Genomic DNA, 22,792 nt, shown 5'->3' on the forward strand with positions numbered 1-22,792 from the left:
CGCGGGGCTCGGGTGCTCAGCTGGCTTCGCGCCCCGGTGCGGGGCTGGAGGCGATGGCAAGGCCGTGGAGACCCCCTGCTCGGGGCCATCTCCGTTGCACGAGGTGTTCAAGGGCTCGGCTCCCTGTTGCTCGCAGCCTGCTCCTCCGCTCACCCCCTGCCGGGTAGGCGTGAGCCACTGCCAAATTAAAGCAGCGGCAATGTGCACCCGCTCCCGCTGCCGCGGGGTGGCTGAGGACAAGGTTTGGGCTTCTCCGTGCCCGGCACCCACAGGGCTGCCACCCTGCCGCCGTGCTCTCCGGTCTTTCCGCCTGCTCCGGGCTGTCCCGCTCCCGTGTCCGTGCCGCAGCAGGCTCTGGCAGGGCGCTTCTCCGTGCGGCCCTTCCTCACGGAAGGGCTCCGGTTCTGCAGAGCCGGGCGGTGCAGCCGGGCTCGGCTCCTTTGCAGCCTGCGGCGYGGCGGAGGGGAGCTCTGCGGCTTGCCCCACGCCGGGAGGGCAGCGCTGGAAGGCGACGTGCCTGGAGCGCTCGGCGACATGGCCTTACCCTGCGGAGGCCGGTCGCTGTTTTCCCTGCTGACTCTGCATCCTGGCTGCACGTATTTTCTGCTGGAGTTGCAGATTGCTTCCCGTTTCCTGGGAGTGTGCTCGGACTCTCTCTAGCGCACAGGCCGCTCCAGGATTATTTTTTGTTGCGGTTCCCGGGGGCCTCGTCGGTCACGTCCAACCCTTTGTCGCTTCTTTGYTCTGTCTCGCCGGGGGCCGCGCTGAGCTGCCGCATCCCCCGGAGGGCTCCGGTGCAGGCGAGCCCCGCGGGGACGGGCGGCCTCGGGACGCGGGGCCGTCGCGTGGCTTCGGTCTGCGGCGGCCCCAGGAGCTCCAGTGGCTGTGGTATGGGGACAGGCCTGGCAGGAGAGGATGGGAGAGCTGTCCCTGGGCCGCGCGGGCCGGCGGCGGCTGCACGGTGCCGTGCAGCGATCGAGTCCATCTGCAGTTCCTGGGAGCTCCCCAGCGCCCAAACTCCTGCAGCTCCTCGGCTGAGCTATTTTCGTCCTGCTCACGCACTCGCTCCGTTTCCCCTCCTCCTGAGCGCGCCCAGGGCRTCGCGCTGGCACCCCCTTCTTGTCGCCCGAGCGTGCTTGGTGGCTCCGGTGCCTGTCTGGCAGCTTTCCCGCGGCGCGAGTGCGCGCTGGCAGCAGTTTCGTTTTGCTTTCGGTGCGCTAAGCCGTGCGCGTTGGAGGGCTGGGGGCGGCAGCGGGAAGGCTGGCCGGGCGCTCGGAGGCGGCGTGGGAGCCGGCTCCGCGGCGGGCGCGGGACGGGGCGCGGAGGGCTCGGGAGCGGACCGGCGGGCGCTGCGGGAGGCCTCCCCGCCGCACCGTGGCAGGCGGGACGCCGTCATGCCAATGCCTCCCGGTGCCGCGAGGGAAGCCCGCGAACGCGGCCGTCGGGGTCGGCGCTGGCGGGTCGTCCCTGCCTTCCCCCTCTCGGCATCGCTGTGCTGCGGCGCCGGCTGAGCGCCCGAGCTGCCGCCCTGCTCCTCGTGCTGCAAACGACTCGCAATGAGCGTGAACGCGGGAGCTCGGTGCCGCCTCGGGCTCGGTGCCAGCTGCTCCGACGTGCTCTGGGGAAGCTCTGCCCTCTCGCATGCCGCTAGTTTTGCGCCGTGTTTTAAGCGCTGTAGCTTGCTGGGGGAGCTGGGGTGGCTGCGGGGCAGAGCACCCACCTCTCCCTGCGGTCCYGTCTCTCCAGGGTGATGCGAGAAGGAGCCCGGCATGCCTTATCTGGACCGGCAGAACCGTATCTGCGGGTTTCTGGACATTGAAGAAAATGAGACCTGCGGCAAGTTTCTGCGGAGGTATTTCATCCTGGACACCCAGGCCAACTGCCTCCTGTGGTACATGGACAACCCTCAGGTAGGACCCGGGCTCGGTGTCCGCGTTAAGCACCTCCTGCTTGACGCCGTTCCCGCCTCCCGCTTGCTCTCGGAAGTCGCCCTTGCAGCAGCCCGGCGCAGCGGTGCTCGTTGCAACCGCTTTGCGTGCAGCGACCTGCTCCCGAGTTCGCTCACAGACTTAACCGTCCTGGGCTGCTCAGGCGTTAATTATTTGTCCGAACAAATGTCTTTATTTTGATAGACTATTGCATGAGGCCCTGGGTCTGATGCTTGACTTCGGCCTCCTGCTGATGTTTGGCTGTTTTGGAGCCTCGGTTAAGAYGAACAACGGTAGCAACTGGGGCCCTGGGAAAGCGGGTTTCCCCACGCCCGGAACCGCGTCTTTTCTCCACGGTTTGGGACCGTTTGCAGCCGCGGGCGTTAGGCAGCTGTGAAGCCGTCCCCCAGGACCGTGCCCTCCCCGCGCTTCGGTCGTGGGCCGCTTTGGCGCGCAGCCCCAGCTGCCCGTGCAGGTGTCGGTGCCCTTGGGGACGCTGGTGTGCGGCCGAGGGCTCGGTGCCAGCTGCGCCGATGCGCTCGGGGAAGCTCTGCCCTCTTGCGCACCGCTAATTTTGTGCGGTGTTGTAAGCGATGCAGAAAAGAGCCATTCTCTGTGTGTTTTTTCTTGTTGTTGCTTTTAAAGAGAGAGCAGCCTGGGAGGGAGCGTGCTGGGTCCCGGGGACATTGCTGTCGCGTTGGTGCATATCCCAGCACAGCTGAATTAGAGGGAAATGCTTCCTTCCCGAGAGCAGTGCGAAGTGCAAGAGTAGGACTTTTTCCCCCAACCTCTATCGCTCGGTCCCACATTGTTTTCCAGTGCTGGGGTTGAATTTTCTGCTCCTGCAGCCTCATGCGAAGCCTGGTGAAGCCTGTGGGAAAGCTCTGGGTCTTGTCCTGCGTGGGGTGAAGCTGCTGGCCCGAGATGCAGCAGCGGTGTTGTGCCTGGCTGCATCTGGAAGCAATTTCTTGCTTCCAAGCAGCAGGAGCTGGTTTCTGGGCAGGACTTTCTCTCGGAGGAAATGGGAATACGATGGGATCGCATCTGTTACCAGTGTGCATGGCGTGTGTCACAAGTACTCCTAAACTTCCCCTCCGCATCTCTTTAGACGTTGAATCCACAGAAAATAAACCTAGGATTCTTCCTCGTGTGCGTTTGGCCACGTGACAGCGTGCGCAGCCCCGAGCCTACGGGCCTCTGAGCTGTGCGTAAGGTCCAGCAATAACCCGAGACGGTACCAGCCCGCGAGACCTGCCGATCGCTGCACTGAGCAGCAGCGTTGTCCTCCTCGCTCTGCGGAATATAACCTGCAGAAAGTCCTCGCTGACCCAGGTCCGCTTTCAGGCCTCCCGCTGCAGCCGCAGGCTTTACGCTGGGCATGGGCTGAAGGTGGCAGAAGCTGGCGCCTCTTTAACACGTCCCTAACGTCTCTGCTGAGTTGGCCCGAGGGAGGCATCTCCCGGGAGCTGCAGAAGGACGCAGTGCGGGAGGCTTCCGGCTGCGTGGGGTGTCTCTCTGCCTCTCCATGGCCAAGTCTGGCCGCGAGGAGCTCCAGCAGCGCAACCTTGGCGGTTCCTAGGACTCTCCCAGCAGGAGCTCGCACCGTGCAGCCTCGGAGGAGCCGGCACAAGCGCTGCACCAGTGCGCGGGGTGCATCTCCCGTGCAGTGCATGTCTTGGTACAGAGGCAGTGGTAACAAGAAATAGAAAATGTCATCCTAGAAAATATTTGTCATCATGGAAGTGGTGCCATGCAGCAAATGTCCTTCTCGGAGGGGGAATCAGACGACTGGCGTAGCTGGAGCCTGCGCCCGTCGCTCCCGACATCTCTGGGAGCTGCCCTGGCGCGCGTGTTCAAGCTCAAAGTAGCGAGAAGCCAAGCCGAGCTCCGGGAAGACCCTCCTGGAGACCCCGCAGCACCTGAGAGCCGCTGGTAGCGCTGCGGCCCCCGGGGCGAGGGAGACACCTGGCTTCTTGGAGCGCCTCCCGCAGCGAGATCTCCGTTGCCTTCTTAGAAAGGGAAGGGGAAGCCCCCAGCCGCCCGGCCGCCAGCCTCCCGGCGGGTGTTAGCGCGCACTTGCGCTTTCGGGCAGCGAGAGGCAGCAGCGGGAGCCCCCGTCTCGCACCTCGGTGCGGAGGCGATGCGGCTGCGCGGAGGCGATGCGGCTGCGCGCCACGCTCGGTGCCGTAGCTCCTCCGCCGCCTCCGCTGCTCGGGGTGCGCGGAGAGGCAGCCACGCGGGGAAGCGGAGGGGCCGAGGCTGGGAGCGCGGCTGCCGCTCTGGCCGCTCGTCCCCCGTGACTAAACGACGGCRTGCCTTGCCTCTCCGCTCCCCGTCGCTTAGCTCCCGTGGCTCGTTGATGTTTTGCAGAACCTGGCTATCGGAGCGGGCGCCGTTGGATCCTTGCAGCTGACCTACATCTCCAAGGTAATGCCAGGGTGGGCTGCGGGCAAAGCGCGCTCTGCCTTGTGCCCTCTCCAAGCAGCTTTCCTGGGAGAGGCGGCGACTCGCCCCGGCACCCGGAGCAGGATCGGTGCTGCCCCGTGCAGCCGTGCCGGTCCGCGGTCCCTGTGCCGCGGGAAGGGCTGAGCTCCGGCACCCGAGCAGCGCTGCTTGCCCCGCGCGGTGCGGAAAACCCTGGCTGGGTGCTGCCTGAAGAGCCAGGTCTTCTGGAAGCTCGGGCCGGTGCTTTTCCCCGGCAGTGCCACGCTCGGGAGCCGGAGCAGCGCGATAGCGGGCAGCCGGCGAGCGGGGCAAGCTGCGGTCCCGCGGGCTGTGCCGGTAAAGGACGGAGCAGCGCTCCGCGCCCGCCGAATCAGGACTTGTAAATTAAGCTCAGATGAAGCCATGCTGGGAGATTGGGTCTTCCCCATTCCAGAAGGAGCCTCGCTTATAATTTATATACGTTTTGCTCAAAATGAAAATTGCTGTAGGACAGCATCTGGTCGCAAACTGCAGGACTGGGTTATGCCAGTGGCTTTAACTACCAACTGTAAATATGCCAGAAAAATGGAGGTTTGCTTGAGAAAACATATTTAAAGCATTATAGACTGGCTCGGAAATAGGAAGCCTGTCAGAATAAATACTCCATGAATGCTGTGCTTGGAGCCCCGGGGAATATTATTCTTATATAAATGATCCCTGCTCTTTAGGGAGAAACCGCTGCTATTTTCCTTCAATTTTCTTAATCGCTGACAAGAGCGGCTATGTTCGTCCAGCAGAAACCCGTATTTTCGAGGCCCTTGAAAGCTTTCCGCTCTCCGCCGCACAAAGCAGCGAGCGCCCGCGGGGGGGACGGCGGGAGATGAAAGCCGGCTCCCTGCGCTGACCTTCCTTCGGGACCGCTGCGGCATATGGTCCGCGTTAGCCCCGACGCGAGCTGCTTCCTGCGCGCTCACCGCCGGGGATGCGCGGGGGCCACGCGGCGCCGCCGGCGGGGACCGAGGCGGCAGGGAGCCGGCGGGAACCGCGCGGGTCCGGCCGGCGTTCGGGGAGCTCCGGCATCCCCGCGTCGCCCGCGGGCGGGTGGAAGCCCGCACCTCCCCCGTGCATCCCTCTCTTTCATTTTGCCCTTCCGTCTGCTCTTTTGCAGGTCAGCATCGCCACCCCCAAACAGAAGCCCAAAACGCCGTTCTGCTTCGGTGAGCCGGGGGGGGGGGGGGTCACGGCACCGGGCCGGCTCGCAGCGCGCAGGGCTAGGGCGACGGCGGCCCTGGCAGCGCCCCGCGGGCCCCCTTGCTTTCGCCATGCTCCTGAACCCTCTCCCCCCCCGTCCTGTTATGCAACGCAGAGCTTTTCTCCTTTTTAATCCCCCCGTGAGCTCCTGCGGCCGCCGGGGCGTTTTGTCTCGGGTTCCCCCCCACACCCCGAGTGGCCCTCGGCTTGACCCGCGCTGCACAAGCTCCTTGTGTGCACGAGCTGTGAACTCGGGTTTAAAGCCGCAGAAATGACAACACAAGCACATACTTGTCCCGAAGGAGCGGCGCTGCCTTTGCAATACTGTACTACAAGGGATGTAACCCAAGACACAGAGCAGAGCGCGCAGCGCGTTCCCACGCACTGGCTGCACTCGCTTCCGGAGCCGCTTTGGCTCGTCCCACGCTGCAAAGCCCCGCGTGCCCGCAAGGCCAAACGCGGAGAGCACGGCGGTGAAACGCTTTGGTACTCCAGAGCCAAGCGCCTCGGTGGCGGACGGCAAGGGCACAAGACTTGCAGGAGTTTCAGCAGGATCTTGTGGATTAAAAATATCTCCCGCTTCTCAGTGCAGAAATCCTCCAGGAGTTTCTCCGACCTGTCCGGCTGGTGTCCGCCAGGCAGCGCTTGCTGCAGGGTCAGAGCGACTGTGTCTCGGAGGAGTTTCCCAGACCCTGCTTGGGGCTTGCACTGAAATTTCAGATGAGAGTTAAAACCAAAGCGCTGTGTAAAGAAGGTCGCAGGGGACCCTCAAACGCTCGTGTGAGCGTGCCGACTCTGGTGCACCAGCTGAGCTCCGCTCAGCATCCCATGCCCTTGGCCGAGTTCCCTGCATGGCTGTGGCTGGATCTGGTGTTCGGCCCTGCCCTGCCCGAGCGCTGCTGTGAGGCCGCGTCGAGGCGGCCGCAGCCGTGTCCTGCCTCCGTGCCGTCCCCTCGGCCGCGTCTCCCGCGAGAGCTTGCAGCAGCGCGTGGTTGCAGAGCGCTCTGGGGCGAGGAGCCGGGAGGCGCCGGCTCCTTGCGTTTGTTTTAATAACGCTAAGCACCCTACCTCTCTCTTTTATTCCCTTCTTTGATAGTTATCAATGCTTTATCCCAGCGCTACTTCTTACAAGCCAGCGATCAGAAAGACCTGCAGGACTGGGTGGAGGCTCTGAACCGCGCCAGTAAGATTACGGTAGGTTGCACTATGCATGTGTCTGATGTCTCCGTGTCCTCCCTTGATGGGCCATCAGATAAGTGTCTGGGAGAGCTGTGGGTCTTGTTCTTCTGTGCTCTCCTCCTCCGTCACCTTCCGCGCCTGAGAAGCCTGCCAAGAAGTGGTGGTGGTGGCAAGGCTGTCCCTGGAAGCATTTGGGTTGCAAGGCTCGGAGAGGTTTAGCGCAGCGTTTGTGGTGCTGGCCCTGCCGCAAACGCCTGGTCAAGCTCCCGAGATGATGTTCTTTCCGAGGACTCGGGGCCTGCTGCCAGAGGGCTGGGGGTCCTCCTGGCTCGGGTTTCCTTTGCTGCTCTTGGTGCATCTTCGCCCTCCTTGTCCCCGCCACCGTGTGGGACAGCAGTGGCACCCGGGACGGCTGTGCCGGCGCTGGCCCTGTCCGTGCACACTGGTGCTGCTTTCCCCGTGCCGTTCCTGCTGGCTGGGATCTGCGCCTAGCCGATTCCTCGCTGCTGCTGTCGAAGGGCTTCTTCCTCGTGCTTCGGTAATTTCCTTGCTCGATTTTATTCCCGTTGGAGTGCGGGGTCTCGTGATGCAGCACAGCAGCTGTGGGCGTTGCAGGGCCCGGCAGCGTGGGTCGTGCTGCATCCGGAGGCCTCGGCTGCAAGCTCCCCTCATTCACCGCTGTGTTTATGGAACCAGAAACTGAGGGTCGCTGAGCCGGTAGCCGGCAGCGTCTTTGCTCCTGAGCTGCTCGCTGCTCCCAGTGCCGAGGGCTGCCGCGTGCCCAGGCTGGCGCAGCGGCAATAGGAGCTCTGTCCGTACCCTGAACATTGAGCGTTCGGTTTGAGGAGCCCAGGTGACAGGACATTCGATTGAGGTGTTGGAGGCACGGCTATCCGTGGGCGCAGGACGTGACGGATCCCTTGGAAAGCTGCAGGGTTCTGCGTGCTTGGCGTCAGCAGTATGGCTGATACGCAGTGCTGGCGGGATTTTACAAGACCGTAGGCTGATTCCTCTTGTTCACAGTCTGTAAACTAGGTGCAAAGAAAATCATGCTGAACAGTTTAGGATTAGGTCTCGTGAAATTACTTTTTTGCCTTGCTTTTTTTTTTTTTAAATCCCTGGAGCGCCGTGTTGTCCTCCCTGCACGGAAGCCGTGCCTTGGCTTGCCCAGCCCGGCGCAGCCATGCATGAAGCTGCCGCTCTGCGCTGCGCGGGGATCCCCTCGCCGGCGCGGCTGCTCACGCCGTCTGCCTCCCGCAGGTCTTTCCCGTTGCGGGATGCAGACGGGGCCAAGGGCCCCTCTGAAACGAAGGGCGCTTTCGCCAGGCCGGGCACCCGGCCGCCAGCTTGCGGCAGGGTTTAACAGCACCTGCCTTTTGCCTTCCGAGTTACCCGCCCTCCAGCAAAGAGCACGTTCAACCTGAGCGTAGGGTCAGCAGCCGCCCCCCTTCCCTCCGCAGCTTCCCCTTGCTCCCAGTTTGCGCCGGGATCTCCGCGGGCTGCAGCCTCCCTTGTTCTGGCTCGGCTCCCGGAAGGCGCGAAGGGCTGCGGCGAGAGCTCTGGGGCTTTCGGCAGGGTTTGGACCCTCACCAGCCTCTTGCCCTTGAAAGGGCTCCGTCTTCGCGCGGGGCTGCCGTGCTGCCTTGATGTGGGCGCCTCGCGATCACCGGCGCGCCCCTGCCGCGCTTTCATGTCGGGCGCCGGCGAAGCCCTCCCCTGCGCAGGGCCGGAAGGATGGGGCGGCGGTTTGGGTATCGCTCCCGGCGCCGCCATCCAGGTTCGGCTTCCGGTTCTCGCGGCGGCTTCTCCTCTCGCCTCGGCAGCCCGCCCGTTCCCGCGCTTCCCCGCTGCGCGCCCGCCTCGCTCGCGGGGGCCCTGGCGCCCCGGGGCGGGGGGCTGCGGCGGCGCGGCCGTGCCGCGGGCGCTCGGGCTCCCCGGAGGCCCCGGCCGCTGCATGGCCATCGCTTTGCTCGGTTTGCAGGAGGAGGCGCGAGCTGGCGGCGCCAGCGGGGGCTCGGTGGCACCTTCCCCTTGCGCGGCTGCTTGCAGAGATGGGGCTCCGTCCCTCGCCCCCGCCCCGCGCGCAGCGTCCCGGCCGGCGAGTGGAGCGGGGGCAGCCGGAGGAGCCAGTATCCCGCGGAGGCATCGCAGCCCCCGGCCAGGCGATGCCTAGTGGTTCACCACCCGTCCGGCTCCCCCTGCAGCCCCCGGCAATGGGGACGCGCGGTGTCCTGCTCGTTTAGTTTTTTAAGGGGATTTTGCTGCATGCAGGCCGGGAGGGCAGCGCGGAGGGTGCCCGGCCGCAGGCGTCACCCCCCACCCCCCCGTCCTCTCTGCCGTAGGTGCCGAAGGGCGGCAGCGTCCCGCCGGCCGCCGAGATTGCAAAGCCGCCGGTGGTGGCCCAGGCGCAGGAGAAGAAGCCACAGGTGGCCTACAAGACGGAGATCATCGGCGGGGTGGTGGTGCACACGCCCATCTCCATCAACCAGGTGAGGGGCCGCAGCAGCCGCCCCGGGGTCAAAACTGTGGAAAGTCTAACGTCCTGCTGCTCCCAGCCCTGGAAAACCCTGAGAGCGGCGAAAAGCGCATGGAAGCTTTAGAGGCCGCCGAGTGCCCGAGTTTGGGAATCCTTCCGAGCCCTCGGGGCGGGTTTTGGAGCTCCGCGGCTGGGAGGGCTGGATGAAACAGGGGGATGATGCACGCCGTGCCGCAGCGTCGCGGGCTCAGCAGCCCGGTCGGCTCCCGCGCCGGCCCTGCCGCTTCGCTGAGCGGCGGCGTTGTAGGGAGTGGTTCGCCGCGGGATAAGGCGGCAGCTCTGCTCGCACGTGGTGGGGCTTCCCGGCGCCTGACCTCGCACCTCGCTGCTGGGGAGCCCCGTGGCCGCTCACGGCTCGGCCCTGCCTTGGAGGCGCGCGGGTCCCTGCCTGCTCGGTTTTGCATCTGGCTTCTGCTTTTAGTCATTTCGCTACCAAGCAGCGTGCTGCTCCCTTCCTGAGTCAGGCGGAGAGGAAGCGGCTGGGCATGTAAACCGCTTGCTGCAAATTACGCGAAGGTTTCCCCTCTGGGAAGGGGGGACCGTATGGAGAGCCGGTGCGAATGCAGTGTCATGTTCTGCCTTTAGCTGCCTGTGCCCTGTGAGTGGGAAGCGGTGCGGCGGGTGGAGAAGTGCTTTTCACGCGCAGCAGTAGCGGCTCTGCCCATCTCCCGCCTCTCGGACGGGTGTTTGCAACATCCCCGCACGTGACGGCGGCCGCAGGTCCGGTGCGCGCCGGCGGGAGCCGTGGCTGCGGCCCGGGGCGCCGGGGTCTCTCCTCGGGGCGGCCGGCGGAGGGGCTGCACCGTGGCAGCAGGTTGCCGCCGGCCCTGGATTTTCGCAGTTCCCCTTCCCTTGGCGTGTGCAGGGATGCGCACACGGCCGTCGGTGCCGTCTGCCTCGGGGAGCTCCGGCGGCAGCTCTGGACCTCGCTGCGGCACTCGTCAATGGCAGGGCTAAGAATAGATCAGGGAACTAGATCACTGCCGCGCTTCTTGCTGGCGGCTGCCCTTAACCCTTCCCCTGCTGCAGGGTTTGGGGCAGGGGCACGGGGGTGCGGAGCTGGGTGCCCGGCGTCCAGCCGTTCCCGCGGTGCAGCTGCTTGGCCGGCCCTTCCTGGGCAGCAGCTCTTCTGCTCCCGCAGGTGTGGGGCTGCGGACTGGCTCTCGCCACCACCTCCGAAAAGCCTCGAGCTCCATCCCCAGCCCTTGCTTGGCTCCTTCCTTTTGCAGAGGAGTTTTATTTTAGGGGCGGTGAGTCAGCTGCTGGGCTATTTTCTGCGTGGCTGCTGCTTGCCCTGGGGTGAAGCAGCTATTGCTCCCGCTGCAGCTTCCTGAGCGTGCCCAGGGTTTCCTGGCAGTGCCCGGGATGGACAGACGGACGGTGCTGCTGCAGCGGCAGAGCCATCCATCCTTGCTGCAGCCCGGTGCTGCGGGGGACGGGAGGCGCAGGGGGGAGCGGGGCCACGCGGGCAGCGTCTGGCCCTGCGGGATTTCCCCCGGCAATGTGTGCACCGCTGCCCGGGTCTCCTGCGATTTTCTACCCGAGCTCCAAATATCACAGTTTCTTTCAGGAAAACGTCAGCATGGCTGTGAAAATGCAGAGTGGAGGCTTTACCGCTTCTCCGAGCAGTTTATTCCCGCGATGTATTGGCTTCTCGGTTTGGAAAGCGTCCCTGCTTCCTCACGTGTTTGTCTGGCTTTAGCGCCCAGCTGATGGTTTTTGTTCCGCCTCCCTCCGCCAGACGAAAGAGCGCTACCACGCTCACGTCCGGGCACTGCAGCGCCCTTCGCGCCCAGCCTGTGCTTGGGCCTCGCTGGGGTGGCTGCTTCCCTCCAGCTCGTGCCCTGCTTTCTGGGAGAGGATCTTGCTCCCCGGTTTCTCTGTACTCCCTATTCCCCCAGCGTTTGACTTTGCTGGATTTAGGAGCATGTGTTTTTCCAAAGGACCGAGCGTACCACGAAATCGGGTTGCCCTGTTGGCCCCCGCGCTACGGACCGGTCTGGCCACCCAGTGCAACCCCGTCTTTGGGGGGATTGCATGTATTTCTGGGTCCGTGATGGAAGCGCTGAGCAGGATCTGGCTGGGGACGAGTTCCTGCCGGGCAGCGTCCCTGCGAGCCAGGCCGCCACAAATTCCCTCGCCACTGCGGAGCGGGGAAGCTGCCCCCGGGGCAGCGCGGCTGCAAGACGGCGCTCGGCCGGTCCCGCGCAGGCTCCCACCGGCTCTCGCTCTCGGTTGCAGAACGGAGGGGAAGGAGCGGAGGGCAGCGAGCTGGCCGCCCACCCGCTGCTGCGGCGCTCGCAGAGCTACATCCCCACCTCGGCCACCAAGCTGCCCGCCGGGCCCCCCGTCCTCAAGAGCGGCTACTGCGTGAAGCAGGGCAATGTGGTGAGTGCCGCGGCCGAGCCCCGCTGGCTCCGGCGTCCTCGGCGCCACCGGGGCTGGGGGGGGCGTAACGGGGAGCGGAGCTGAGATTCCTCGTTGGCCCGGGCGTTTCAGCAATGTCCATCCGAACGGGTGGCTTTGAACTGGCCCCTTCCCAGGGGAATGGGGATGCTCTCGCGGGGGGGGGAATGCTTGCAGAGATGCTCGAGGGACGCTTGGGTGGGGATGCTCGGGGAGGATGCTTGGGACACCAGGCCACGACAGCTTGTCCCTAGCCTGGGAAGAATTTCGGAGCTCAGCACTCAAGRGTTTCCATCTCTGTCTTCCAGAGGAAGAGCTGGAAGCGCCGATATTTCGTTCTCGATGAATTTTCCATCAGTTACTTCAAGTGCGAGCAGGTGAGCAGCCCTCCCCAGCTCCGGCAGCCCCACTGGCCTCTCCCAGCCCCTTCCCGGGACGGCTGCACCCAGATCAGCGGCCGTGGGCCCCATTGCCCGGCTCCTCTCCCCGGCCGCCATTGCGGGAGGCTTTGGAGGAGGTTACCCTTGGGTGCTAGCGTGAGTCCTACTGCTGCCAGCACACCCTGGGGCCAGCAGAAAGAGCCACCGTCTCCCTCTCGCCTCTGCAGGACAAGGAACCCTTGCGTTCGATCCTCCTGAAAGACGTGTGCAAGACCCACGAGTGCCTGGTCAAGTCTGGGTAATGCTTCATCCCGTGTTTCCATTGCATGCTGCTGCTGTAGAAACCCCGGGTTATGCCATGTGTCCGGGGCTGGTGCAGCCTGGGACCTCTGACACCCGGCATGCTGCAGAGGCAAACGTGCGGGTTCTCCCCTTTCCAGGGCTTTCCCTGCTTTTGCTGCCCTCTCCTCCCCTTGCCCTGCACAGGCCTGTTGCATTTCAGAGCGTCCAACCCGGCAGCGTGCGCACGGCAGCCGCTGCTCCCTCTGCGGGGCTGCATCGCTCTTAAAAGCAGGGCACAGGGGGATTTTGCTGCGTGCCAGAGAAAGAGGGGAACAGCCGAAGGGCAGAGGCTCAGAGCCAGAGCATGCACCCAGATCCCTTCCYGCGCACGGACCGCCGGCAGCTGGCAGGGCCAGGCGTTTTGTCGTGCACCTCCTGCGCTGGGCTGTTCCTGGGGAAGGTCGTGGCTGCAAGGACAGAGTTGGTGCCTCCGCCGAGCTCGGCAGCTGCGGCGGGAGAGGCGACGCATCTCTCGAGGGATTAGCRGGGAGCCCTGGCTCCTCTGGTGCATTTGCAGGGAAGCAGCTCTCCAAGGAGCCAAACCGGACGAAYGCTGGAAGGAAACTTAACTCCTTCCTAGAGGGAGCCCAGAGGGCAGTAAATAGTGGCACGGCTGCTGCTCGCAAGTCAATGCCAGGCTGAGACTGTTCTCGTGCTAGTTTTATTTCCCAACGCTCTAACGTGCCTCCTGCTAGACGCCCTCCAGGCTCCCGCGGGCTGGGGCCGGTGTCTGTGCAGGGCCCTGGGGCTGCTCCGCATCCCTGCCGGACCCGTGCTGCTCGCGGGCCCCTTCCAGCGCCCAGGTGCTCCACCTGTGCCGGGGAGCGTGCAGCACCACGGCTGTCGCAGCATGGAAAGTACAAAAAAGCAGGACAAAATGCACCTGGACACATCGCCCTGCCTTGTTTCGGCTGCCAGGGCTGTGTCCAGAGCCCCATCTCCCCTCGCTTCCCTCCCGATCACAAATTTCCCTCCTTTCTCTCCTGGAAGCCTTCTCCCTCGGCTGCTAGTCTGGTTAAAAAGGGTCATTTCTCAGAAAAGCAGCCCTTCTCTTCCCCCTGCCCCTCCTGCGATTCCCTCTCTGCATTTCTCATTTCTCCTYTCTCCAGGCAATCGGCAAATATGCACGTTCCTTCAGCTCCCTGTGAACAGGTCAGAGAAATCTGGCTGGATGCAGGATATTGTCTTTCTCGTGTTCTGCTTTTTGTGCTGATAGCCATCTTTGTGGGTAGACGTGCTAGTACAACTCTCATCTCCTTAGATYAAGGAATATGAAGCAGTGCACAGTAAAGAGCATCATAGTACAGAAGAACAAAGGTGTTCCTGAAACAGCTGAAAGCCCTATATAGCCATATTCCTTAGACTATCACAGGTGGCTACACCTGTGGTCTTGGGAACAATTTAATGCACCTAATGCTGATAAAATCAAAATAATTTAAAGACTTGCAGTGAATAACTAAGAAAACAAACCTCTTTAGCTAATGTAAAAACACAGTTTATTAGTAAATCTGTGAATCGCTTATAAATTGTACTAAGTTCAAATTTTAAGTTACCTATAAATGAGAATCAGGATTGCAGATGTGGGGAGGTGGTTGGTGTGGCTGCAGACTACAGGAGCCGAAATGCCTTTGTAGATAAAGGTAATGCTCTCTGGGAGCTGGAGCCTTGTTCTTAAGATCTTGATGAGATCCAAGGTTTGCCTTGAGTGTTTTTCCTCAGCACATTCTAGATATGAATGTAAATAAGGAAATTTGGTATCTGTGATGACTCCTGGGTAATGGCTGTCTCTTTTTCACTGTTTCTAGTGACCTCCTAATGCGGGACAACCTGTTTGAAATTATAACGAGCTCCAGGACGTTCTACATCCAGGTAAGGCGACTGAAGCGAGATGGTTTTGAAGCGGGTAATGGATGTTCACTGCGAGCAAGCACACAGTGGAGGACGTTGTCGGGCCTCCGGTTTGCTCTTCCAGGCAGTAAATTCGGCTCTCGAGAGTTGATGCAAGTCACGCTCTCTAAGCAGGATGTCCCCCAGCAGCCTTTCAGCCAGCAAACACAGGCGGATGAGTTTGTGCACAGCGCGGCTGGGCTGCCGAGGCGAGGGGGAACCGCGGGGCAGTTCCGCTTCTCCCCTGGAGGTAGTTTGTATAATAGCAGCTATTTGTATGAGCAGGGAAAAGCAGGGACAAAGCACCCGAGAGACTCCCGCGCACGCAGGGGTGCTTCTGCCTGTCTCCTTGCCCTGCAGATTTGGCCAGTCCCGCTCAGCCCCTCTCTCCACGGTGGGGAGAGGCAGTAAACGGGGATCCCCGTCGCTGGCGAAGGAAGGCAGGGGAGAGGTAGTGGGGACTAAATGCCGTGCAGGGCCGTGCACGGCGCTCTGCCAGCCTGCCTCCCCCCGGGCGCGCTCAGCTCTTCGGGGACCGCTCGACGCTTGCCTTTTTGCTCCCTGAACGTGCTTGGCAGCGTGCGGGACCTGGCAAGGCGCCGGCCGCCTCGCAGCGGTCCCCCCGCAGCCTGGGCGTGCTGGACGGCCTCGCTTTGCCGCGGGAGCTGCCTGGGGAACCACGGAGCAGCTTTCCCTGGTCTCCAAGGAAAGGAACATGCTTGCGCRGGGAGCGCGTCCTGCCCTGGAAACGCTGCGTTCGGGGCGGTCGCTTCGTTCCCAGAGCTGCTGTGAAAGACCCTTTTACGGCACGGGTGGACGGTGTTGCAGGCTCGCGCAGAAAGCTGCCCGCTCCGCACCGTGCACCCCTGACCCCGCTGGCGCTGCCGCTGCGAGAGCTGTGCCTCGTCCCCAGCGGGGCCCCGCGCTGCTCTGCCCGCAGCAGCCCGCGCGCGGGAGTCGGTGCTCCCGGWGCCCTGCTCCCGGAGCCCTGCTCCYGGCAYGTGGGCCAGCGCAGCGCCGGCAGCCCCGGCGCTTGGCCTGGAAAATCACYGCRCTCATCAGCTTCTTCARCTGACRGTGCTGGTGACGCCCTCGACRAACGGCCAGGTTGTGCCGGTCCTCTGTCCATCTCCGTGTTTGACGCTGCTGCGTACCCCTGCATCACCGCGGCGTGGGCAAACTCTCGCTGTGCTGGAGCACTCGTGGAAGGCAAAGGCAGGTCTCAGTTCTGGCTGTGTGTTTTGCAGGCAGACAGCCCTGAGGACATGCACAGCTGGATCAGAGCRATCACAGGGGCAGTCCAGGCCCTGAAAACCCGCCCTCGGGTAGGTCATATCCTTTCTGCTTCATATTTAGTGTTTATTGAAGATTATGCCAACTTATATTTTTGTAGTGACTTGTGTAAACACTCAGAGCTAGCCTGTTTCCAGGATGAGATCCTTCCATCTCTGGGTTTGTTTACCAGTCACTTGAAAAGTTTCCTTAAAAAAGATTGAAAAGTGAGATTCAGTCACCAAACTGATGACTGGTCCATTCTGCTCTCCGCAGCTTGAGCAGGAGACTAATGGCAAAGGACAATTTAATTCAGGTTTTCAATGTGCTTTGTTTTTTTCCCCCTTTCTGCAGAACATGTAAAGGACCTAGCCCCGGTCCCCAGAGCTTTGCAAATTACTCACAGCAGTTGCACACACACAAAAACAACAGCCAGCGCTCATTCTGTGCGTGTCTTTGCAGGAAATCTCCTTCATGAGATCCACGTCCATGATCAAGCCTGGAGGCTCCAGCCTTTCCAGCTCCTCAACCCCTTCCTTGTCCCAGCTGAGGCAGCCAGCAGAGGAGCGTAAAGCGCTTTGCAAAACCCCCTCGACCTCGGCCTGGCAGCCGTGGACGCCAGTGCCGCAGCCGGAGGGGAAGCAGCCAGTGATGGAGGAGATGCCTGGGCAGCTGAGAGACTCAGAGTTCCTGCCGGCCTCTGCGAAGCACGATGCCACTGCGGCGCAGGGGAAACGCGTGCGGCACAAATCCGAGCCCCAGCACCTGAAGGAGAAGCCRTTCGCCTTCAACCTGGACGATGAAAGCATCCGGACCTCCGACGTGTAACGGGGTGCAGAGTCACGCCGTGGCTCCTCTCRCCTCCTCCTCTCCCGCCTGTAACGGGGCTCCCTGGTGCGAGCTGGATGCGGGGACGCTGCGGCTCCTGCGCGACAGCCCRGGGGCCGGTTCGCTCGTGGCATGCAGCACCCGGGCACGCGGGACTCTTGCCGTGCTGTGTCCTTAGCCGTCCGYGTTGTCTGGGTTGGAAAAGCTGGTCTCCTCGGTACTTCTGCTGATGTGCGTCTGCTCAGCGCTTTGGACCAAATTTATCCCATTACCTTTACGGGGATGAAATTGGCCTGTTTCCTCCACTGCAGCTCTTTCTTGTAATACAAGATTCAGCCAGACCTGCTTGCTTGATGTCCTCGCTCTTCCAGAAGGAAGCGGGGACTCATTTTCCTGATAGCCCCTAAGGCTTTAGCCCCTTCGGCATCACGGCAAGCCTGACAGAGGCCGGCTGCGGAAGCAATTTGCAACCGAGGTAGTTCTTTACATGTTTTGGAAAGCTGCTGCTGTGCAGGGTGACCTTGCATGCGTTTTGTGCCTCCGTTGTTATTTCTTTATAAAGTGGGAAGCGTAAAGTCCCTGGCATTGCCTGGCAGAAGTGTGTCCTGTTCAGCAAATGCGTAATTTCCCTGAAAAAGCAAACCTGGAGGAAACAAAGCAGGAGATTTCAGAAGCAGGAAGGGAGAGCGAGGTGACCTTTCTTGTTTTCAGCAGTAGAATGTGCATCTCCCCCTTCGTGCTGCTCACCCTTCCCCAAAGAGCCCGCATACAGAGCCAGGGAGACACCCACCACACTGCTGCATTCACAGAAAGAAAAAGCACAGCAACTTCAATATTGACTTTTTTTTTTTCTAGGAGACCAGCTCTTTACAYTGCCTGACTAATGGTATATTAACAAATCTGTTTGCTTTTAATTAATTCTTTTTATATCTGTGGCCATTGTATCATGTTAAACTCTGACAGACTCTGTGTTTGAGAGCCTAGGAAAAGTTTATTGGTACTTTTTAAATGTGAGTCAAGGTTAGGACCACTTCTTGGCAGACTGCAAGTGTAACAGTGACTATAGGGAACAAGATTATTCTCAGGTATATTTTCAGTTTTGCAGTGGATGCATTTCGGCATCAAAAATATTACGTGCCTGAATGGTGAAGTGCTTTTAACAAAAGGTAATGAAAGCAGAGTATTTAAATGAAACTTGGAAGACTTGTCCAACCAACTAGCCTGTTACCTGACTTGAAATGAAAATGAGCAGAACTTTTAAGCAATGTGAACATGTAATTTCCATAACCAAATAAGCTCATATATGAGTTGTGACAAACAGCGTATAGAAAATTTAAGTACTCCATAGGCAGAGAGGTCTGAAATCTTCACCCATGAAAGGTGTGTATAATATCTGGGATACTGAGAGATAACACACCTTTCCAGTCCTTGCTCCCTGTGACGGGTTTTAACAGTAGTTCATGTTGCTGTGACTGTGAAAGCTGCATCGAGCCTATCCAGGCATGTGTGCTGCTTCACCCTTATTCTGAGGGCTCTTGCTCAGGCCTGAATCTTACCCAGAATGAAGGGTTGTGCCCACGCTTTGTTCTTCTGAACTGAGCAACGTCCTCCCATGCTCACTTGAACCAAGCTGCCAAAATAAGGAGCACGTGCTGGGGTGTTGTCCGTGTACCAAGCAAAGCAGCATACACTCAGGTATAGAAAAGCCTTCATCCAGAATCGTGGTTAATTGGAACAAACCTAAGTGAAGGCATCCCTTACTTTAACGTACTGCAGAGTGCCCTGCAGATTCCAGGCATTCCTAGCTCCAGTGCCGTGTGCATGCCTGGAAACCGGTCCTTGGGGGCAGAAGGCAGGGGCCAGAATAGCAGCTCTCCTTGTTAGGTGCCTGTGCCCTAAACGAGGCTAGAGGAGATGCCTGCAGGCTCGGGGCTGCGTGGGGCCCTGCTAGCATGAGCGTGAGATCTCTGAATAAGCTGGCATCTCCCTGCTGGGGAGCTCAGATGCACTTCCTTGTCCTGTGTCAGACACGGACATGCTGTTTGCCATCTCAAGTCTATTCCAGCTGATAAATCGGGGTGGCAGGTGTTGGAATTGCACTGCAGGCTTAGTAGTGCATGGAGTGGTCTAGAGTTAACAAGGCTTCCCTTTATTGTGCACTAGTTGTCCTTTTTTTTGTTATTACATGTTCTGTATTCTGCAAAATCTGCTTAACATGCTCCCCAGAAGCAAAAAATCTGATTTGTTCCTGTCCTTTTCAGGTTTCCAGCTGTTTAACAACCGTGCTTCAGCCTAGTTTGGACTCAGTCTGGGATTGAGCGGAGCTTATCACAGTTGAGCTCCAGGGCATTGATTAGGCCTGACTGATCTCATAACGAGATTAAAATCTCATCTTCCCGCTTCAGTCTCTTTTAGTGTCTGAAGGACTGCTTATCCATCCAAGCTCTGCTGGAAGTCTAGATACAAAGGCGTTGAAATGTGGCTCAGTGCGGTTGCGAAATGGGATGGAAAGCCTGAACGGAGGGCTGCAGTGTCTTGGGTGCAGCCRGCTTTCTGCAAGTTGCCCCTCTCTGTGATGGGTAAGGTTTGGGCCCTCTGCTAAGAGTCATGTTTGGAGACAAGAGTCCAGAGAGGAATTTTATAGCTTTGCCATGCTCTGCAGGTTTTTTTCCCCTCATTTCTTCATGCCAATCCTGTATCAAACATGCTGCTGTTACAGAAACCATGTTTACAGCCAAGGCRTGACCTTGCAATGGAATGGAGTTTTAAGGTTATTTTACAGCCCTTGCCCATGCTCACATTTTCAAAGCCAAGCTAAGGTCGGAGATGTTTGCTCTAGGGAAGAGACGACCCTTCTTGGATGCTGTAGTGATACCTGGAGAAGGTTGACAACGACATGACTAGATTCGGTCTGAGCGCGGTTGCGTTTTTTTTGTGTTCGCAGAAGCAGTTGACCAGCATGTGATTTGATAGTGTTATGTTGTCGGATCGTATTATTTTGCTTTCCCGTGTTTCTGTTCTAGTTCATGGAGAAGCACRAAAGGTACACTTTATATAGCCTGTGTAATGTAGTGAATAAGGCCTCCCAGATTCTTAAGGTAAAAGTGGCTTTATGTGGAGATGCTGGAAAACATGAAATTATGAAAATGAGAGGGAATCAATGCAAATGGTACGGGGAGAATGTTAATATTTGTTATTTAATTGTAGAATACTAGGTTTTGCTGTTCCCTTTTCTTTCCTTCTTGCTTTATTTGCACTAGCATTTGAAATCTTTTTCTTTTGGCTGACCTGCTATTTGGCTAGTAAAATGTTCTGTTCCAAAAAACTTCTAACAATTTGGTATGACTGTAAACCATAAAGTTACAGCATTTAGTGATATCARTGCTCTGACCTCATTTCTGGAAAACATTAAGTACACAGAGACTATGGTTAATTTGTGCAAGGCTTCAAAAACATGAAGTACTGAGTATTTTTGTTGCTTTATAATTGCAAAGTTTCCTCGGGCCTGGGATGGTAAAGCTGAAGCCTGTTGCACAACTACAGTTAATTATCCAGCAGGAGAAACTACAATGGCTCCAGTGCTATTGCAACATTATTGTTTCTCTTTCCACCCTTCCTGCATCTTCAGGACAGCATAAAGGCCTCAATGATAGCATGTGAGTGTGAGATTAAAACAAGCGTGTTCAAAGTCGATCCATATTCCAAGCCAATCCGCAATGCCCTTTTGCAGGCATTATGTGCACCCCTGCTGTCTCTTACAGAAGAGGATTTTCTCTTCCCTCCCTCCCCATCCCCAAAGGACCAGACAGTAATGCTAGCAGCRAGCAGCCAGACCTCGATGGAGCTTTGCAGCATTCTTTTAAAGGAACTGTTAGCACTTGCACTGTGTGTTTGCATCGCAGCAGTCTTGCTTGTGGATGAATGCATCGCCCCGTTAGCTACCCCCACATCTTGCACGGGCCTTCTGAGAGTGACTTACTGTGAGTGTTCCCTGCTTTTGCAGACAGAGGAGTGTAGATTTAAGGTAACTTATATGGAAAGAATGATGTGAGGAAATGGGTTTGCTCTTTTATATGAAAACTCCAAAACAGTTTCAGCCATTTCTGTATGCACTGGCTATGTATTTCAAGTGCTCTTATGGACCGGGTACCTCGCAGTGGGTGACGTTCCACCTAACTCTCGTGGTGTTGATTACCTGCATCCCACCCTCTCGCATGTAGATTCTGGCTGCCAGGAGATGAAACTCCTTTTTTTTCCCCTGTGTTTTTAAATAAAGAAGGAAATCCTGGTGGCTTTTCCAGACTGTCTGTTGGCATTATGTGTTTTGGATCGCGATTCCTCGGGGGCTGAACGCCGCCTCTGCCAGGGAGAACAGGGCACAGCGGCCATGGCAGAGCCTCCGTGCCCCTGATGCTGAGAAACAGTAACCGTGCTCTCAAGAAGTGGTGAAAAAAGACCATACTGTTTTTCAGGTGGGATCCGGAGGGGCCTGCTTTCAGGGCTGGGTTACAAGCAGCCTGGGTTTTTACTGTGAAGCATCATTTTCACTGTCCTCTAGAGCAGCATTGGGTTGCTCATATAGCCTTGCGTGACTTTGCCTCACTGTAGCAGGAGTGACTGAAGAACCTGCATGCCGTGGCTCTGCAGGATAAATTGGGTGATTCTGTCCTGCCCAAAGGGAGGGCAGAAGTCCTCTCCCAAAGCCAAGTGATGGGAACAGGCCTGGTAGACCTTAATGATGGTAGGTGGAACTGCAAAAATAATTTCTGGCATCTTTTCTCTTATGCTGCAACATTCTGCCTGAGTGTTGGAAAACACTGAAAAACAAAGCAGGCCCTGAGATAAAGCAGCCGTGTACCACTGGAGTCCATCTGAGGGTGCTCCGGCAGGAGAGCAGCRAGCTCAGCAGAGCCTGGGTAAGCACAGATGGGCTCCCAGCTCCGCGTCCRGCAGCTCCCAGAGGGGCACACTGCCGACTGCCAGCTGGCTGGCTGACCAGTTTCCCCAGAGAAAAAGAACTGGGGGACAAGGAGAGGATGAATGACCCTCAGTAACCTGATGGTCCCCAAAAACTTGTGTGCCTGAGAYATATGCACTGTCATGCCAGAATCCACAGGTGAGATCTTGGCCCTCCTTTGCTAAGGGTATGCCAAAGGCTTCTGAGGATGTGGCCTCTGCTTTGAAAATGTTATTGATCTTATTTGTAGTTCTGCTAGAAAACGAGAGGATAGACACTATAACTGRGTGAGAATTTGAGAACCGCTTTTTGCTCCTAGAGCATATATTTTGTAGAGGAAAATGATAYGCTGGAGTGCAAACCTTCTGTCTTCAGGCAGTGTGCATCCTCACAGCCTGAGGTACGAGTTTAATTGCTGATGYGGTTGAGAAGATAGCTCCAGCTGTTGTTCCTCTTGAGCTCTTCYGTAGGTAAGAGTGCCTCAATAAAACTCTTAGTTTAAAACTTTTGTTTTTCTTTAAATATCACATTTTCCAGTACAAGTTGGGTGAGCATGTTTCTTGTAAACATATGCAAAGTGTGCCATACTGACCAAGATCAAAGGATGATCTTAGTTTTTTATGATTACTTGAATAAATTGATGACTAGACAGAGAAGAAGCCTGTAAAATCACTTTCCTTTTAGATTTGCCTACGAAACTCCCACTGAGACCATTTGCAGCTAGGGCATAAACACCATCTAAACTGAGATGGGAGTAAACTTCTCTGACTTGTTGTGGACTGTAAAACAACTCTACAAAGCTTCACATACGTAACTTGCGCCATTTGCCAAGAGAGCAAACAATGATTGCCAACACTGATTAGTAGAAGCATTCCTGAGAAATGTGGTGCAAAATTTTTCTTTTATTAAACAATCTTTTGCAGAACTCAGGACTATTAGTAAAGTTTCCATTACTTAAAAAAACAAGACAAAAAAAGTTTCCTGACGAGTTTCCAGTGCAAATACTGTAGTGATGGCTTCTGAGAGTTAGAAAGTAAAATCGGTAGGAAATGGAAAATTAGAAAGTGAARTTGTCAAGTTTTCGCTAAGCTGGGGCAGCTAAAATATTCCTAGCTCTTTTTGGTTCAGAAATTATAGCCCTAAAAATACAGGCATAAAGTTGGTCACAGGGAGTTCTCTTCAAAACCTYGCTTGCGGCTTTTAGTTGCAATACATACCAGTGAATTCAAACCAATGAAACTTGCGTTGTGCAGAACACCTTGAACCAAGAAGTTCCTGTGTCCAGGATTCGTTGTGTCGGAGCATGACCTGACCCTCACCAGTGGGAACCAGTATGACGCCAAAATCAAGGATGTTGACCACAAGCTGGACATAGCACTGATAAAAGTAGGCCCTGATGTAA

General features: G+C 58.1%; 1 protein-coding gene across 2 annotated transcripts; it reads left to right on the forward strand.

Moving 5' to 3' along the window:
- Window positions 1-1,751: 1,751 nt before the first annotated feature.
- Window positions 1,752-20,733, forward strand: PLEKHA2 (pleckstrin homology domain containing A2). Of its 2 annotated transcripts, XM_026064478.1 has the most exons (11): window positions 1,752-1,910; window positions 4,299-4,355; window positions 5,521-5,569; window positions 6,700-6,797; window positions 9,125-9,271; window positions 11,560-11,706; window positions 12,033-12,101; window positions 12,332-12,402; window positions 14,252-14,315; window positions 15,581-15,658; window positions 16,068-20,733. In XM_026064478.1, exons 1-11 carry the CDS (start codon window positions 1,770-1,772, stop codon window positions 16,431-16,433), a joined length of 1,287 nt encoding a protein of 428 aa, XP_025920263.1. In that variant the 5' UTR covers window positions 1,752-1,769; the 3' UTR covers window positions 16,434-20,733. The 2 variants fall into 2 exon arrangements, with proteins under 2 accessions (XP_025920263.1, XP_025920264.1); XM_026064479.1 differs by lacking the exon at window positions 9,125-9,271.
- The last annotated feature ends 2,059 nt before the right edge of the window (window positions 20,734-22,792 follow it).

This window comes from Apteryx rowi, unplaced genomic scaffold, assembly GCF_003343035.1.
Source record: "Apteryx rowi isolate R43461 unplaced genomic scaffold, aptRow1 scaffold_217, whole genome shotgun sequence".
In the NCBI taxonomy this organism is placed as follows: domain Eukaryota; kingdom Metazoa; phylum Chordata; class Aves; order Apterygiformes; family Apterygidae; genus Apteryx; species Apteryx rowi.